Source organism: Aquarana catesbeiana, linkage group LG03 (assembly GCF_042186555.1).
Source record: "Aquarana catesbeiana isolate 2022-GZ linkage group LG03, ASM4218655v1, whole genome shotgun sequence".
Taxonomy (NCBI): Eukaryota; Metazoa; Chordata; class Amphibia; order Anura; family Ranidae; genus Aquarana; species Aquarana catesbeiana.
Window position 1 is genome coordinate 54,241,903 of NC_133326.1, and position 18,352 is coordinate 54,260,254.

General features: G+C 44.7%; 1 protein-coding gene across 5 annotated transcripts in view; it reads left to right on the forward strand.

Annotated features, from left to right (window-relative positions):
• Nucleotides 1-18,352, forward strand: part of TP53BP1 (tumor protein p53 binding protein 1) — a 173,562-nt gene that overhangs the window by 79,542 nt on the left and 75,668 nt on the right. For all 5 annotated transcript variants that reach the window (XM_073618551.1, XM_073618553.1, XM_073618554.1 and 2 more), the window contains exons 4-5: nt 1,230-1,317; nt 10,270-10,346. In XM_073618551.1, the coding sequence (XP_073474652.1) occupies nt 1,230-1,317; nt 10,270-10,346 (165 nt within the window). The remainder of the gene's footprint in view (nt 1-1,229; nt 1,318-10,269; nt 10,347-18,352) is intronic.

Sequence of the window (18,352 nt, forward strand, 5' to 3'; positions counted from 1 at the left end):
GAGCCTGGAAAACATTGCACCAGCGATCTGCAGGTCTCCTACAGACAGTGAGTGTGAGCTCTCTGCCCCATACATTGTACAGCCAGGCAGTTTCATACTGACAGGAAGACTCAATGAACTACCAGAGTGCTCAACAGCGCCGTGGTAGTTCATTGAGAACTACAAGCCGACTGCCGCAAAGGATGTTGGGGCTTGTAGTTCAGTCACACACAGAGCTATGTGAATGAATGACGCAGTCAGGGCCGCTGATAAGGCAGTACAGCCAGCCCCCTTGTACTGGGCCTGGGCCTCATCCGCTTAAAAGTGGGGCCACGGGCACCTGCCGAGCAGGAGGGCGGACAGTACCGCCTTATTGCTAACACATGTGCAATGCTGTCGGCTTCTACTTTTCTTTTTTCCCTCCAGCTGCGTTGCAGGGGAATCTGAGTACAGTATCTGTACTCCCTGCTGCCCATCCCCCTCCTCTCCCACCGGCAGCTGCTGAGGGCACACAGGGTGGTTATTTCCGGATGGTGAGCGGGTAGCTCACCATCCTGAACAAACACAGTGACCGATCAGTATCGATCACTCACTATGGGCGTGCAGATATTGCCTCCGTGCCACTATTCACTTGAATGGGTCTTGTTCAACGGGGGTATAACTTTTTTCCATGGCTGCAAAGCATAGCATCGTGACTGCTGCATTTTAACAAAAATATAATTTGATATTTTCAGAAAGGGGCCCCGTGATTTCCATCGGCACCCCTGGTCACGGTCTTGTGGGCGGCGGCCCGCATGGCCACACTGTTTTAAAAAAGTGACAGCTAGTACGTGGAACCTTTCCCCATACTGCTGTCACAGGAGAGGAGGGAATGGCGAGCGACTGCAGCATTAGGAACATGTTCTACACTAAAATCGGGTGGAACATGTAATATGTACCCGAAGGTGAACTTATCCTTTTAAGGCCACAGATTTATTTTAATGGGCTGCTTAATGCTCCAGACCACATATGCCTGCATCATTTTTAGCAATACAGAACACCACAATGCATATTATTGCATTACAAGTGCCATTTAGAATGAATGGCAGGAAATGCACCAAAACGCATAATGTATGTTTCAGAGAAGTGTCTTACCATAGCACAATACTGTGATTCCAGCCTGAAAGCTGAAAACATTTATAATATAACTTATGCACTTTTTGTATAAAAATAGCCTAATTTAATAAATGCTTGTTTGTTTGTTCTATTAGATTCAGGGGAACAGATGAACACTCCAGGAGGGGATGCTGCTTTTAGCCAAGTGATTGAAAGACTTCCATGCCCAACTAACACACTCAGGTAATAGAACTTTCTGTAAGTAACTACATGTGTGGTTGAAATTAGAGCTGCATGATTCTGGCTAAAATGAGAATCATGATTTCTCAAGTCCTCTTCCAGGACGGCACACCTGAGAGATGAGAGGCTCCTCCCCACAGGAAACACAATCAATCAACAGCTGTTTTAAGTCCACACCCTTCCCCCTGATCCTCAGTTTTGGATTGTGTTTCTCCCTACACGGCGAAACTGTTTGTTTTTTTCCAAATGACCGAAGCCTGGGGCTTGTGGTCTCCCCCTGGGAGCTGGACCAAATGCCTGGGAAGCCTCTGGGTCTGGCGGGATATATTTATCCTTCCCGGGGGGTTCCCCTATCCTTTCCTCAGGGGGGGCAGCAGAAACTGGGAAAGCCCCCCCTGAGAGCTGAAGGCCCCTGGGTACAGTGGTGTCCCCAGAACTTCAGGGGCCTTTATCCTGTCTCCCCCCCTTACCTGTCCGGAAGTCCTTTCAGACGGGGGTGCTGGCCGTCGGTTCTTTCCAGGGGGATCGTATCCCCTGACTCCTGGGTCCCTGGTAGCTCGCGTGGGCTGCTGGGGAGGGCACCGCCTGAACGACCCGCGTTCTTACCCAGAAGGGAAGGCTGAGAGTCAGCAGGAGCAGGCGCCCACATCCTCCTTTCGAGGAGGCACCAGTTTACTATGGTGAATGTCTGCCTAAACCACCTCATGGGAATGAGGAACGTACGGCATTGCCCCCCCCCCCCCCCCCATGTGTTATATACTGACTGGACAGAGCAGGACACAGCCTAACCTTGCAGCTCCCTAAAGGGACAGCAGTTGTGGGGGGGGGGCACTTTGGCGGCTATCCTCCTTGCGTGTGGACCATAAGGATGGAAAAGCAAGCCCGGTGGCTGTGGAAAAAGGGGAAGACGACAACGGTGAGTCAAAAATCCCCAATCCCAGCCAGATGGTTTCTGGGCATTTGAGATAATCTCCCCTGGGGTCTGGATTCAAATAGCCCAGAAGCTTTTGCTAAAGACACCAGCCACAGCTCCCTCCTACATCAGAGATGCTGTATGGTGGACAAGTGGTGCAGAGGAGCGAGTGTGCCTAAACCACCTCAGATGGGAAAGAGGTAGGTAAGGCATTTTTTCCCCTTCCACCGGTATTTACTGAGTGGTGCAGTGCAGGACCTGGGGTCTCCATAACAAAATAGCCCAGAAGCTACTGCTAAAAACCACCAGCCACAGCTTTCTCTTATAGCAAAGACACTGTGGTTATCACAACAGTAGGTTACCAGCCTCTCCCTACATACCCGGTTGTGGTACATTAGTAGGGGTGAATACAGCAAAGAGGGTGACCTGGTAGAACAAAGAGTTCCTTACTGGCCAGGTATACCACTGAACAAGTTATTAATGGTGCAATGGTTGAAGGATTCAGGAGTAAGCTCCCTTGCTCAGCAGGTGCACTAGGTTATCTGGCCCTATTTGCCCAGCTGCTAGGAATCTGCTTAAAGTTGCTCCAAGATGCTTAAAAGCTGACCTAACTTTCAACAATGTGGCAGGGACCAAGCTTCTGTGTGGCACAGTAGGGGTTCCCTTGTGACAGATCCTCCTTTTGGGGGTTGCTTGCTATGGGTAACTTTTCATAAGCTCCAACCTCCCACTCCACTCTTACATTGTGGTTATATTTTAATGCAGGGGGTAAGAAAAACCTTTTTGTTGGTTTGGGCTACAGTCCACTCAGTTACAGATCTAAAAGCGATTTACCATAAATCGTTTTTCCTATATCCTTTGATTAAGGATTTTCTGTGCAAACATATGCAAGAGCTAGATGGCTATATGATTGCTTCTTTAAGGGCTGCAGGTGGCTATTTACCTCCAGGCTAAATTGGTAACCACCCTTTTTAGAGGTCTTGTATTGGTCTCTAGGGCTGGGCTCATTGAGACTTTAGTTACTGATCAGCCCCACCCGTGTATGAGCTGGCTAGCGTTTGCTCAATCTACGGAGGTCAGGTAGGACAACAGCTACTATAGTAAGGTGTCCAACCATTTTAGGATTGGTTCCTTCACTGGTGGTGAAGGATTAGTATCTACAGCCCAGGCTATGCCTATGAAATAATTTGCTCCTGTTTGGTTATTTCATAAAGGGATACACCATGACTCCTTCTTGGCTGCTCACCAGTAGACCTCAGTAGTGAAGGTTTGTCCTTGCTGGGGTGTTTGGTGGCACAACTAAAGTACACATTGAGATTTGTGACCTCTCTGCTGAAGCTTGTTGGGTGTCCTTTATATCCTAAAGGTACTGCTTTGTTTGGCTACAGATCAGAAAATACAACAGGGAAGGTGGTCTGTACTTTCTGGTTTTGTGCCGCACGCCAGAAACGCACATCATTGAGTCTGGTGATGACATTTCTGCTCATAATTGTTATATTGCTGCACATCAGACCTACACAAGATTGGGGTCTGTCTGTGGGGTTTTTGTGTCCTGTATTACTGCCTTATTGGTTGCTTATCAGAAAGGCAATAGGAAAGATTGATGGCAGGGGTAGTACATATACTGCCTTTGGTAATCGGTACAGCACCACAAGGTGGCGTCGTCCTGATTCAGACAGTGCTATTAACGGCAATAGCTGCCGATTTTAGGCATGCGATTTGACATGTGAGTCGCATGCCAAATCGCTTCAATATGGATGTGCTATCTCTATTCAGAATTGTTAGATTGTTGCACATTAGAGATATACACGATTGAAGTTTGTCTGTGGGTCCTGTATTACTGCCTTATTGGTTGTTTATCAGAAAGGTAGCAGTGAAGATGGATGGTCCTGATTTTGTTGGAAAATACAAATTGAACCTGTGCCATGGGTAGTACACATACTGCCATTGGTAATCGGTGCAGCACCACAAAGTGACGTGCTGATTCAGACAGCGCTATTAACAGCAATGGCTGCCGATTTTAGGCATGCGACTTTGACATGTTGAGTTGCATGCCAAATCACTTCAATATGGATGTGCTATCTCTATTCAGAACTGTTATATTATTGCACATCAGACATATACAAGATTGAGGTCTGTCTGTGGGTCCTGTATTACTGCCTTATTGGTTGCTTATCAGAAAGGCAGCAGTGATGACGGATGGTCCTGATTTTGTTGGAAAATACAAAATTGAACCTGTGCCAGGGGTAGTACACATACTGCCATTGGTAATCAGTGCAGCACCACAAAGTGGCCAGGGCTGATTCAGACAGTGCTATTAACGGCAATGGCTGCCAATTTTAGGCATGCGATTTGACATGTTGAGTCACATGCCAAATCACTTGAATATGGATGTGCTATCTCTATTTAAGATTGTTGTTGCACATCAGACACATACAAAATTGAAGGTTTACTGCCTTATTGGCTGCATATCAGAAAGGACACAACAGTGAAGGTTGTTTGTCTTTTTCTGATTTGTTTTTGCTGCTCAGCAGAGAGACACATTGAGGGTAATGACATCTCTGCTCAGTATTGGTATATGCTACACATCAGACATACACAAAGATTGAACATTGTTTGTGTCCTGTATGTCCTATATTTACTGACTTATCGTCCGTATATCAGAAAGGCACAGCAGTAAGTGGTGTTTCTCATTGATCTTCCTTGCTGTTTCTTAGGTATACACAGTAGGGGGTTGTTGGCTGCACTCCTCCAGGGAGCCACAGCATGGGGACCCCTTGTTTGTTTGACCCGAAAACTGCTTTTCCTGCGACCTGTGTAATCTTGAGGTCTGGGGTTCCGTAAGAAGGGACTGCTGGATACGCTGCGACCTGGAGTCGCACAGTCACGAATGATACCCTTTTGGAAGCCATAGTATGACTTCTCATGCGTCTTGCAGTCCCAAGTGGCAGGTTGGGTCGCACGGGTGTGGGAACCCTAAGCTTATCTGTCCCTTCTGGTTCAGGTTTTGCAATGCTGCAGGAATACTCATTGTGGAGTTATTGTCTTATTTTGCAGTAGACCAGAAAGATCGCAGCTGTAAAGGCTGTCTGTTGTTTGTTTGTTTTTATGTTGCTGCACAGCAGAAGTACTCAACATTGAAGCTTGTTGGTGCTTTCTGTTTCATATTGCCTTACCTTATGGCACTTCAGAAAAACACAATGCTGTAGGTTGCTTGTGTTCTTTCTCTGTTGGTTCTATGTAACTGCATAACAGGAAGGATTGTCTTATAACTGTACTTGGTGGTTCGTCATAAATACGCAACATAGAAGTTTGGGTCTTTCTGTCTTCTCTTTATAGCCTTGTTTTGCTGTACATCAGTAAAACACCACTGTAAAAGGGGGTTCCCGTCCTTTCTGTATTTACCAGTTATGACCTAGCTAGCTGCACTTCAGAAATGCACAGCATTTAAGGTGTGTTTGTGTCTTAATGCTTACATATTGGCCGCACATCAGAAAACCAGACTGTGAGGTTCAGATTTGGGTCTCTTCCCATATTTGATATTTTGGTTTAGCTAGTCACACTCAGATACACAACATTGATGTCTATGCTTGTGTCCTTTCTGTCTAAATCTATTGTGCTATGTCCACAATCTATGATTTTTTTTATTTGTGATATTAATAATACATGTATCACCTTTTTGTATTTCAGCCTTCTCTTCCGTGAAAGGGCCAGGAGTTCTGGTGCAGATGTCACATGTCAGAAAGCCTCGACCCCTTACATTCAGGGATGCCAGAGCCATTTCCTAGGGTTGAAGCCCAGTAGAGTTATGGGTCACTGAAGGAAGGCGATAATGAATCGCCCTGTAATAAGAACTTTTGGAAGTTCGGTTCAGAGGAGTTTTATGGCCTGAAGATAAAGTATAAACATGTATACCCGACCAAATAGGTTACAGCTCGGTGCATGGCCTTCATTTTGCCCTTCTAGCAAAACTAGATGTAGCAATATGAGTGTTGTTCTCCTGCTATAGATGTTAATCTCCTGAGTAGGCTCTCAGGCGTAAGTAAAACTATAGATTGGGCATGCCTTAAACCCAGGGATTAAGTTTTTGTTAATCTATTTCCCTTAAGTAGTTTCCCTTCAGTCTTTGCTGACGTAAAGCTAAAAATGAACAAAAAGGGGTTGTCTGTCAGGGGCCCCCCTTTTTTGGCAGTTTTATTTCCCTGGACAGGGTTGTGTTAAGACAGGCCCCCTTATGGATCAATGTAGTATCCTTGTCTTACAACACAGGTCTCCGATTAATCTTTTTAGTGGTTCTAAACAGCACCTATAGGCAGAATAGGCATTGTTGGTAGATGTGTGACAGGCAACATTGATAACCTACAAGTTTAACATGTTTTCTGATTCCATGTTTAAGAGCCCACTCCACCTAGATCCTGCATCCGAAAAAGAGAAGGCAGGGACACCGGTGGAGTAGACCGGCAGATCAGCCGCATGATCCAGCTAAGATACCTTCATCAAGCATATGGAGTAAAGGTAAAGCTTACTGCAGAACCGAGGTTCGCCAAGAGTCTTGCAGTGGTCCTACCTAAGGTAGGCCTGAGGTACTTGATTATCCTCTCAGGTGTGCCGTCCTGGAAGATGACTTGAGAAAAGTACTAGTTACTTACCGGTAACTGTCTTTCTGGGAAATCTTCCAGGACGGCAGGCCTACTTCCCACCCGTTGGAGGAGGGAAAATTTTAGAACACTAGAAGGTGAGTGCCTATGAGGAATGATTTCCTTGTGAACCAGGTTCAGGAGTTACTTCTCTACAAACTGAGGATCAGGGGGAAGGGTGTGGACTTAAAACAGCTGTTGATTGATTGTGTTTCCTGTGGGGAGGAGCCTCTCATCTCTCAGGTGTGCCGTCCTGGAAGATTTCCCAGAAAGACAGTTACCGGTAAGTAACTAGTACTTTTTTTTTTTTTTTTTTTTGCTTAGAAGATAGATCACGATTCTCGTGGCTTTTTCGTTTTGTTTTTTATTCATTGAAGTGTATTTCTTCCCAAAAAATTGCGTTTGCAAGGACCGCTGGGCAAATACAGTGTGACATAAAATATGGCAGCGATTGCATTTTATTCCCTAGGATATATTATATATATATATATATATATATATATATATATATATATATATATATATATTTGGGGGTTCCAAGTCATTTTTTAGCAAAAAATAATGATTTTAACTTGAAAAAGAAGTGTCAGAAAAAGATTTAGACTTTAAGTGGTTAAACTTCCTGCATTTACATGATGTTGAAAACTTGGCAAACTGACGAAATTTTTCTTTTCAAACAGAAGTGTATCCCTTTGATCTAAGAAGGAAGAGTTAGTTACAATGTTTCATATTAAAAACTTGGCAGACTGCCCAGATGTTTTCTTTTGACAGCTGAGTGAGCAGATAAGTCTCTCCACTGGTTATATGAAAGAATCCGCAACAGAGATCATCAGGGGGGTTGAATCGAGATCGCGATTTTTTTTTTTTTTTTTTTTTTTTACGATTTAATTGTGCAGCTCTAGTTGAAATGCATATTTGTGAACAGCCTCGTCTGCCACAAGATTTGTATTTCTGTTTAATCAGCCTTGTGATCCAGATCGGATCCTAAGTGGCATAGCCCGATTGGTGATGCCACGTTTCTCCACTGCATTTAAAATGTAACCCTGTATTTTTGTTTGCTTCTTTACCCCATCAGCCCCATACAAATTGTGGCCGTGATGCTTTTTTCGAGGTGCAGCAAAACTTGCACCTTCAAACTACTCGATGGAAGTGAATAGGGCTGAGTTGCAGCCGTGTCTAATGGATGCGGTTTCCGTGTGAAGTATTTCAGTGTGAAGTCTCTGTTCAAAGAGAGACGTGCAGGAGGCGGTATAAGGTCCCTGCCTATGGCCCACCCCGCTAATGCGTTTCACTCCATAGGGATTAATCATAGAATCATACCTCACAGTCCATTCACAGGGGCACGTGACCGCTATGCAGGTCTGTGTTTTTCCAGGCATGGGTATGCACAGGTGTTGGTTGCATCCTGTACAAGCATTGTCTATAGAAGTCTATTGGGACACAGAGCTGCTGTGTCCCAATATGATGTGCGGGTCCCTGAACTCACACTGTCTGTGCATTCGCTTGTCCCAATAGACTTCTTTGGACTGCTGGCACAGGAATGCATGCAACACCTTTGTGTCTGGAAAACACAGACCTGCACAGGGCATACCGTCAAGTACTCAGTGGGACTGGACCCTATGATTAAGCCCTATAATATAGAGTGAAATGCGTTAGTGGGGGGGGGGGGGGGGGGCAGGCACAGGCAGGGACTCTTAGCAAGTCAGATTGATGATGTCACTCCATATAGGTTTATTCCACAATGTGCAGCCTATTCATGGACTATTGCGATGTGTATACAGAGTGGAGCCACGTGCTTAGGCTTTGCACCTGATCCACCTATGAACCAAAGAGGCAAGCGGGCAATTAGAGTGGTGCAGGTCTCTGGAATTTTAGCATACACAGTTGAAGAGTCCTACTGGCTGTTTCTGTTCATGTGGACGATAGAATTCACTCACTTCCTGTAGTGTTGAGTAGGAGGTTCTGCGCCCTATAGTGACATTGTCGGTTTGGTGTCAGTAATGAGAGAGACTGCTAAGAATGGCAGCCAGGCGATCGCATGATCAGCTAGTTACTTTTTCTTTACACAGATTGAGTGGCCACATTGTTGTCATGGTTTTACAAGGAGGCTCATTTTTTGTGGGAGTTTAAAAAAAAAATAAAAAAAAATGAGTATATAATGAAGCATACAGTTTTTCATTCCCATGTACTTCTAGTGCAAAATATATCCTATTTTTCTAGGTATATTCCCTTCACACAGCAGGGTAAAAACACATATTTGAATCCTCCCCTGACCACTATAACCCCCCTAACAAGAGCTTGGATCATCATAGTTAGTCAACTTTTTCTTTTTTTTTCCACAACCATTTTTATTTTAATTTGTTTCGTACAATACATATGCGTTAACTGACAGTTGCGCGGTCGTGCGACGTTGTACCCAAACAAAATTTACATTCTTTTTTTCCCACAAATAGAGTTTTTCTTTTAGTGGTATTTGATCACCTCTGCGGTTTTTATTTTTGCGCTAAAAAAAAAAAAAAAAAACCCACAATTTTGGGAAAAAATAAAATTTTTTTTTGCTATGATAAATATCCTCAAAAATGTTTTTAAAAAAACTAATTTCTTCCTCAGTTTAGGCCAATATGTATTCTACGTATTTTTGGTTAAAAAAAATCGCAATAAGAGTATATTGATTGGTTTGTGCAAAAGTTATAGCGTCTACAAAATAGGGAATAGATTTATGGCATTATTTATTTATTTTTTACTAGTAATGGCAGTGATCTGCAATTTTTAGCGGGACTGCGACATTGCGGCGGACAGATCGGACACTTTTGACACTTTTTTTTGGGGACCATTGACATTTATTCAGCGATCAGAGCTATAAAAATGCACTGATTACTGTGTAAATGTCACTAGCAGGGAAGGGGTTAACGGGGCGATCAAGGGGTTAACTGTATTCCCTCGTGAGTGTTTCTAACTGGGGGGGGAGTGGACTGACTGGGGGAGGGGTCATATCGCTGTTAGTAATTACTACAGCAGATCTGTCTCTTCTCTCCTCTCAGAACAAGGATTTGTGTGTTTACACACACAAATCCCCGTTCTGGCTCTCGTGTCCGGGATCGCGGGTGGCCACCGGCGATTGCGCCCGCCGGCCACCCGCATCGGGTCCCCCGCCGTGCAGCGCGCGCCTGCTATGGCTCTTAAAGGAACCGACGTACGGGTACGTCTTTTCATGGGAACGAACCACTGTCGATGTAAATGTGTTGTGAGCCGGTTGGCAAGTGGTTAATAGCAGTTGATAGAAAAAGTAAGATTGTACTTTACCGTGATTCTAGTCCTTTGTCTGCAGTAGTGTTTTGTTGAACTTGAACTTGTTAATTAAGATTATGATGTCTGAGTCATAATTGTCTTTTTTGTCACTTTCAGTAATTTCAACTGTGATGAAAGTATTGAACCCGAAGAAGAAGCTGCCAACTGCTCCACGCAGTCACTTGAAGCTGAAGGTATAATGATTAAGAGATATGTTTTATGTTATGTTATGTTTTATGTTATGTTATGTTTTATGTTATGTTATGTTTTATGTTATAAAGCTGAGATTTTTATATACTCATTAGAACACAAGCTTTAGAATTCTCAGAAAATTTGCAACCAAAATACTGGATGGGTCCCATTTGCAGACAGAGGAAACAAAGTGCGATTTCTGGTATTTTGTAAACTTGTTAAAAGAGAAGTATAGCACCAAAGCTCTTTTGGCTGTACTTCTGTGGATTACAGGAGTGCAGTTCGTTCTGCACTCCTGTGACCCATTTTCAGCCGACAGCGGGCTGAAGCCCGCTGTCGGCTGACGTCACAGAGCCGGTCCAGGCTGGGGCAAGACCGCAACATAGTCGGGATCTGCCCACAATCCTGGACCAGCACCCGGCTCAGCCTCTCAGCGAATTGCTGAGAGGCTGAGCTGGCCAATTCTGCCCCCTCCACAGCCCAGCACTCCAATGAGCAGACAGCAGTAACTGACAGTCACCAGCTCTCTGCTCACGGAACGCGGAGAAACGAGTGATCAGCGGCCTTTGATCACTCAGTTCTGAGTCTTAGAGATGGTGGGGACAGATGTAGCATTGGACTGTGCTGCATCCACCTAGGTAAGCATGATTTTTATATGGGACCAAGCTGGCCCAAACTAACTATTTTCATTACTAAATGATGTAGATAGATAGATGGATACATTCTCACACATACAGTATCTCACAAAAGTGTTTACACCCCTCACATTATTGTAAATATTTTTATTATATCTTTTCATATGACAACACTGAAGAAATGACACTTTGCTACTATGTAAAGTAGTGAGTGTATAACAGTGTATATTTGATGTCCCCTCAAAATAACTCAACACACACAGCCATTAATGTCTAAACCGCTGGCAACAAAAGTGAAAATGTCCAAATTGGCCATTTTCCTTCCCCGGTGTCATGTTAGTGTCATGTTAGTCTTAGGTGTAAATGGGGAATTGAGTTCAATTTGGTGTTTTCGCTCTCACTCTCTAATACTGGTCACTGGAAGTTCAACGTAGCACCTCATGGCAAAGAACTGTCTGAGGATCTGAAAAAAAAAGAATTGTTGCTCTACATAAATATGGCCCAGGCTATAAGAAGATTGGCAAGACCCTGAAACTGAGCTGCAGCATGGTGGCCAAGACCATACAGCGGTTTAAAAGGACAGGTTCCACTCAGAACAGGCCTCGCCATGGTCGACCAAAGAAGTTGAGTGCACATGCTCAGCATCATATCCAGAGGTTCTCTTTGGGAAATAGATGTATGAGTGCTGCCAGCATTGCTGCAGAGGTTGAAGGGGTGGGGGGTCAGCCTGTCAGTGTTTAGACCATACGCTGCACACTGCATCAAATTGGTCTGCATGGCTGTCGTCCCAGAAGGAAGCCTCCTTCTAAAGATGATGCACAAGAAAGCCTGCAAACAATTTGCTGAAACGAGCATACTAAGGACATGGATTGTTGGAACCATGTCTTGTGGTCTGATGAGACAAAAATGAACTCATTTGGTTCAGATGGTGTCAAGCTTGTGTGGCGGCAACCAGGTGAGGAGTACAAAGACAAGTGAGTCTTGCCTACACTCAAGCATGGTGGTGGGAGTGTCATGGTCTGGGGCTGCATGAGTGCTGCTGGCACTGGGGAGCTACAGTTCATTGAGGGAACCATGAATGCCAACATGTACTGTGACATACTGAAGCAGAGCATGATCCCCTCCCTTTGGAGACTGGGCTGCAGGGCAGTATTCCAACATGGTAACGACCCCAAACACACCTCCAAGATGACCACTGCCTTGCTAAAGAAGCTGAGGGTAAAGGTGATTGACTGGCCAAGCATGTCTCCAGACCTAAACCCTATTGAGCATCTGTGGGACATCCTCAAATGGAAGGTGAAGGAGCGCAAGGTCTCTAACATCCACCAGCTCTGTGATGTTGTCATGGAGGAGGGGAAGAGGACTCCAGTGGCAACCTGTGAAGCTCTGGTGAACTCCATGCCCAAGAGGATTAAGGCAGTGCTGGAAAATGGTGGGCACACAAAATTTTGACATTTTGGGCCCAATTTGGACATTTTCACGTAGGGGTGTACTTACTTTTGTTGCCAGCGGTTTAGACATTAATGGCTGTGTGTTGAGTTATTTTGAGGGGACAGCAAATTTACACTGTTATACAAGCTGTACACTCACTACCTTACATTGTAGCAAAGTGTCATTTCTTCAGTGTTGTCACATGAAAAGATATAATATATTTACAAAAATGTGAGGGGTGTACTCACTTTTGTGAGATACTGTACGGCCTGCTCTGTGGCCTGCCGGCCAATCAAGTGGCTGAAGATACGAAACCCAGAACAAAGACTGGGTGAAGATTGATGTGCCGGTGGAGCCGAGACAGTGCTGCACTGCAGGTAAGTCCCGTTTGCAGAGAGAAGTCTGAGCATACTAGCACATTATGACTAAAACCTGCAGGGGGACCAATTTTTTTACTTTTTACTGTAGACTTTACTACCACTTAATCACTGGTGAATGTGCAGCTGTTGTACAAGTTTCATATATATGGGATTTAGGCAGGCCATAGACGGTTAGAATCTTGGCTGGTTCAACAGGAACTGGCCGAGATTCAAATCCTGTTAGGGCAGGCTGACAACCAGCCTGCCTGATTTTTTTTAAATGAGATTATTGCTAGCGGTTGATATTGTTGCTAGCAATAATCACTGTCTTCTTGGGAGAATACAGTGGCTTGGCGAGAGAGATTCCTCTGTCAACACCTGTGGTTGCAGGAAAGAAATGTGCTCCGTGCATGGCCTGCATTACAGTGCACTGACAGTACATTGCCTTGTGTTAGTAATAAGAGCGGGACCATTGTAAAGTAATGGACATTTGGAAAATAATGAATAGCATAAAGGATGTGATGATGTAACTGAAATGGAGATAACACATTAAGATAGAAAGGGGTATGACTGGGTGGGGAGCACAGTACACATTGTGAGAAGTAGCCTGATGCTCCAAGTATCAGGGAATATAGGATACTGTATCTATTGTGAAATATTGCTGTCTTATTCATACCCATTAAGTGGTTTCATTCCATAACCAATTCCTTCATGGTTGGTGTGCTATGGGATTTCCAGTGTCTTGGTTTTGTCACTCTAGATCAGGGATCTCCAAACTATGGCCCTCCAGCTGTCATGGAACTACAAGTCCCATGATGCATTGTAAAACTCTGACATTCACAGACATGACTAGGCATGATGGGAATTGTAGTTCCTGAACAACTGGAGGGCCACAGTTTGGAGACCCTCGCTCTAGCTGAAAAACAAAGGAGATACCCAATAGTGAGCTTGGGGGTTACAGTGAGTGTCTGTTTTGTCGCTTGTCTACCTAGGTCCTATTCCCAATCCGTAATATAATAAGGTTTGTGAGGGCTCATCAAGTCTGAGAGTAAAGTGCAGAGCAGGGGTCTCCAGACTTTTTGGTGGAAGGGTCACATCTTATATTTTACAAATATTTGTTGGGCAAAAAAAAAAATCAGTTTTATAAATTTAACACCCTTTTTTTTTTTTTTTTTTTTTATAATCGGCATGATATGAACGATGGAGAAATACAGTTAAAACAAAGCAAAGAAATTCAAAATAAACTCGATCCATTAATAAAGCGCAAACGAAAATAAATTAAATCTGAATCTTTCTGCTCAGAGTCCTCCTTACATCAGAGGGAAGAAGCGGAGACCTCACATCAGCTGTTTGGGGGGGGGGGGGGCATAGATTGTGTCTATCAACTGGAGGCCCCGTTAATTCTTGCAGTGGTTCGGGTTTGGAAGAGCCCTGGTATAGAGCAATGAAATAAAATTAGAAGGTACAGTTTCTTGAAGGCACAGCCATTCAAAAAGATAAGTCCTTTTAAGTAGCCTTCCCTTCTGTTTAATACAAGTATAAAACCCCTTTAGCTGGGAAGTATTGGAGCCAGCGCTCCAGCTAGGTATCCGTTCCCCCAGTGAGGGTTGAAAGTTTTTGCAGGATCCTATTGAGAACTTCATGAAGTGGAGATGGGGCAATGCTGCTTGAGCTGGTCTATTCAGAGGAGCCACCCCCAGCCTGTCTTTTGGAGTGCTGTGTCCACATTGTATGTTGCGATACTAGCCTAGAAGTGACCTTTGGGTACTAGGTTCCAGGTAGGTCCCTTTTCAGACTCCATTCTGGTAAAAAGAGGCTGTAGAGTGCTTTCCAGGTCCAAGTACATAGATCACTAGTGGATTGGGGTTAAACCTATGGCACTGAGCACTGACATCATCCACTGGGTGGAGTGTGGCACCAATGCTCCAAGCTCTTTCCTGCCACCAGAGGAAGCATCTTCCCACTGCCGCTTTTACTTTGCAAAGAGTCTTAAGGAACTTCAATCTTCAATCCTTCCCTACTGCCTGCAGTGACTTTGGTCACCTCTTGTTATCTGACCCTCATCTGCTACCAGTTGTTTAAGTTTTGTGACACTCATATGCTACTAACCGTTCCAGGGCTGCTTGCAGCACACCTACTCATGCTCAACCTAGAATCATGTTGCCCTCTGCTCCTAGAATCTCTCCCATCTTCTAAACCTTCTCCAGCTTATTTGCGTTTGGGTGGCTCCTCTACCCTCTCGGCTAAGGTTTTTACTAGTCAGGCAAGACTTCATGGCCCAAAACCACTTATTTTCAGACTGACAGCATAGGCCATGAGCATTCTCATGCCTTCCCCTGCAGGTTATCTGACCTGCTTGTGGCCTTGAATAGCCACTCAGACACCTTTTCTGAGTCATTTTAGGCCTTATCAGATAGGCTTGCCTCCAAAGCGTTGCAGGCTTCTGCCATTACTCCCAAACTAAGAGAGACCATTTTTTTCTTATTGCTGTGGACCCTATCTTGGGTCTTTTAGAACTTCAAAGAAGGCAAAGACTCTCCCAGTATTCCTGTACAGAGAATGGGAACACCCTGATGGCATGCCCTATTTTTGAAGTCTTATGACTTTGTGAGGGAGCGGGTCAAACTGTGCACCTGGAGCTACCTCAATTACATAGGTTACTAGGCACCTTTTAAAATTCTTGTTGGTTTCCACCATGGAAGTGATTAAAGGATATGTAAACGTTTTGTTTGTCATACTTGCCTCCTCTATGCAGCTGGTTTTGCACAGAGTGGGCCCGATTCTCCTCTTCTGGGGTCCCTCAGCGGCGCTCCTGGCTCCTCCTCCTCCTCCTCCTCCTTCTCGAGTGCCCAGTTGGAGAAGCACTTTCCCGCAGGGCACCCATGCGGGAGCGCTCCGTGTCCTGCTGCTGCGTCCATTGACACAGACAACAGGGCTCGGCTCCACCCCTGGCTCCCACGTCATTGGGTTTGATTGACGGCAGCGAGAGCCAATGGCTGCGCTGCTATCAATCTCTCCAATCAGGACCCAAGACACCGGCTGGAGTGGGTGTGCTTGTCCCCGGTGCAGGAACGATTGGGTTCAGGTAAGTAAAATGGGGTATTTGGGGGGCTGGTGTACTACAAGAGGTTTTTCACCTCAATACATAAAATGCATTGAAGTTAAAAAACCGCAAGGGTTAACAACCCCTTTAAAGCGGAGGTTTGCCCACCGCAGCAAAAATTAAAAGCCAGCAGCTGCACATACTGCAGCTGCTGACTTTTAATAATAGGACACTAACCTGTCCTGGAGTTCAGCGATGTCGGCACCGCAGCTGATGTTTCTATCAGTTGTCGGGTACATGCCACCTCCATTGTGAGTAAGGGAACCCGGCAGTGTAGCCTTACGGCTTCATGCCGGGAACCCTACTGCGCATGTGCGAGGCTCCGCTCCTCTCTCCCATACTGGCCCGGTGGCCGGGGAAGGAGGAGGGAGCCCCAGCAATGACGCAAATACCTGCTGCTGAGGCTCCCAGAAGTGGGGACAGGTTACCTGTGAAAGACGGTATCCTAGACGGAAGGTGCCAAATATGGCACCGGAGGGGGGAAGGAGTACAACAAGCGGAAGTTCCACTTTTGGGTGGAACTCCGCTGCTTTAAGTGTGTTTGTTTTTTGTTTTTTTAATTTCTTTTTTTATTTTTTTTAATACTTGCCTACTCTGTGCAATATTTTTGCACAGAGCAGCCTTGATTCTCTTCTTCTGTAGTCCCCCCGACCAGTGCCCCTAAATAGCAAGCCACTTGCTATGGGGGCACTGGTCTGTACTAGCTCCTGATTGCCGCTCTATGTGCCCATAATACACATAGAGCCATGGCTTGGCTTGGCTCACTGGCTGTGATTGACAGCAGTGGAAGCCAATGTCTCCCGCTGCTGTCTCAGCCAATGAAGAGAGAGAGAGACCCGGGAGAGCCGAGGCTCCCGTGCGCATCGCTGAATCGAGCGTGGACTCAGATGAGTATTAGGGGGGACTGTGCAGACAGATTTTTTTTTTTTTAACCTGCATGCGTAGAATGCATGAAGGGAAAAAAAAAAAAAATCCTATTTTGCACAAGACACAGTATGCAGCTGTTCTATTCGTCATATTCTTATCTTCAAAGAATTTGGCTTCTGTGCCAACTGTCATGAACAATAAGCGTTCTGCCGATATGATTGGCTAGTTTCAGGGACACAGAACAGCGTGCCCTTTACTTGCATATGCCCCTTATCTCAAATTACTGTAACATCTAGTCTAATCTAATATTACATTTTTGGTGATGTCCATGGAAAAAGACTGAAAGCAAAACAAACTGGCGTGCTCTGTACAGCTGCATTCTTGTAATATAGACAGAGTAAAAAGAAAGTAAATAAAGAGACATTGTGAATGGCAATATTTTAAAAAGAACTGCTAACCAATGGTCCACAAATGGTTTCAGTCTTTGCAGATGACGCCAAGCTATGGAGTGGAATAACGTTCGTACAGGATGTCTCCAAATTACAAGCCGACCTCAATGCACTGTTTAATTGGGCTATGTGGCAGATGAGGTTTAATGTTAAATGCGAAGTTATGCACTTGGGTGCTAAGAGTATGCATGCATCATACATACTAGGGGGGAATCAGTACAACTGGGGGAATCGATGGTGGAGCAGGGTCTGGGTGTTCTGGTAGATCATAAACCTAATGTCATGCAATGCCAAGCAGCGGTTTGGAAAGCAAGAAAAATCCTTTCTTGTGTTAAAGAGCGGTATAGACTTCAGAGAGAGAGAGAGAATTTTGCCCCTGTACAAATCATTAGTAAGACCTCATCCAGAATATGCATTTCAGTTTTGGGCACCAGTTCACAAAAAGGATATTGGGGAACTGGAGAGAGTGCAGAGAAGGGCAACCAAACTGTTCAGAGGCATGGAGGAGCTCAGCTATCAGAAAAGATTAGAAGAACTGAATTTATTCACTCTTGAGAAGAGGAGTTTGATGAGGGTGTTTGAGTTTTTCAATTTAAGGTCATCACAGAGGACAAGGGGGGCAATCTTTGTCTGGAGGAAAAGAGATTTAATCTCCCAATACAGAAAGGTTTCTTCACAGTAAGAGCTGTGAAAATGTGGAATAGACTCCCTCAAGAGCTGGTTCTGGCCAGTTCAGTAGATTGCTTTACTTTAAAAAGGGAGGCCTGGATTCTTTCCTAAATGTACATAATATAACTGGATACTAATATTTATAGGTAAAGTAATCCAGGGAATATCCGATTGCTTCTCAGGGGGTCAGGGAGGATTTTTTTTTCCCCTGCTGGAGCAAATTGGATCATGCTTTTGCTTGGGTTTTTCATCTTCCGTTGGATCAACTGTGGGTATATAGGATTGTGTATAAAAGATTGTATGATTTATTTATTTTTTTTCGCTTTTATTGGTTGAACTGGGTGGACTTGTGTCTTTTCAACCAGACCAACTATGTAACTATTGCCATGGCCAAAAATTTTGAGAATGACACAAATATTATTATTTTTCAAAAAGTCTGCCCAAGAAAGTCCAGCAGGTGCCAGACAGCTGATTCAGCTGCGGGATTGTGGCACC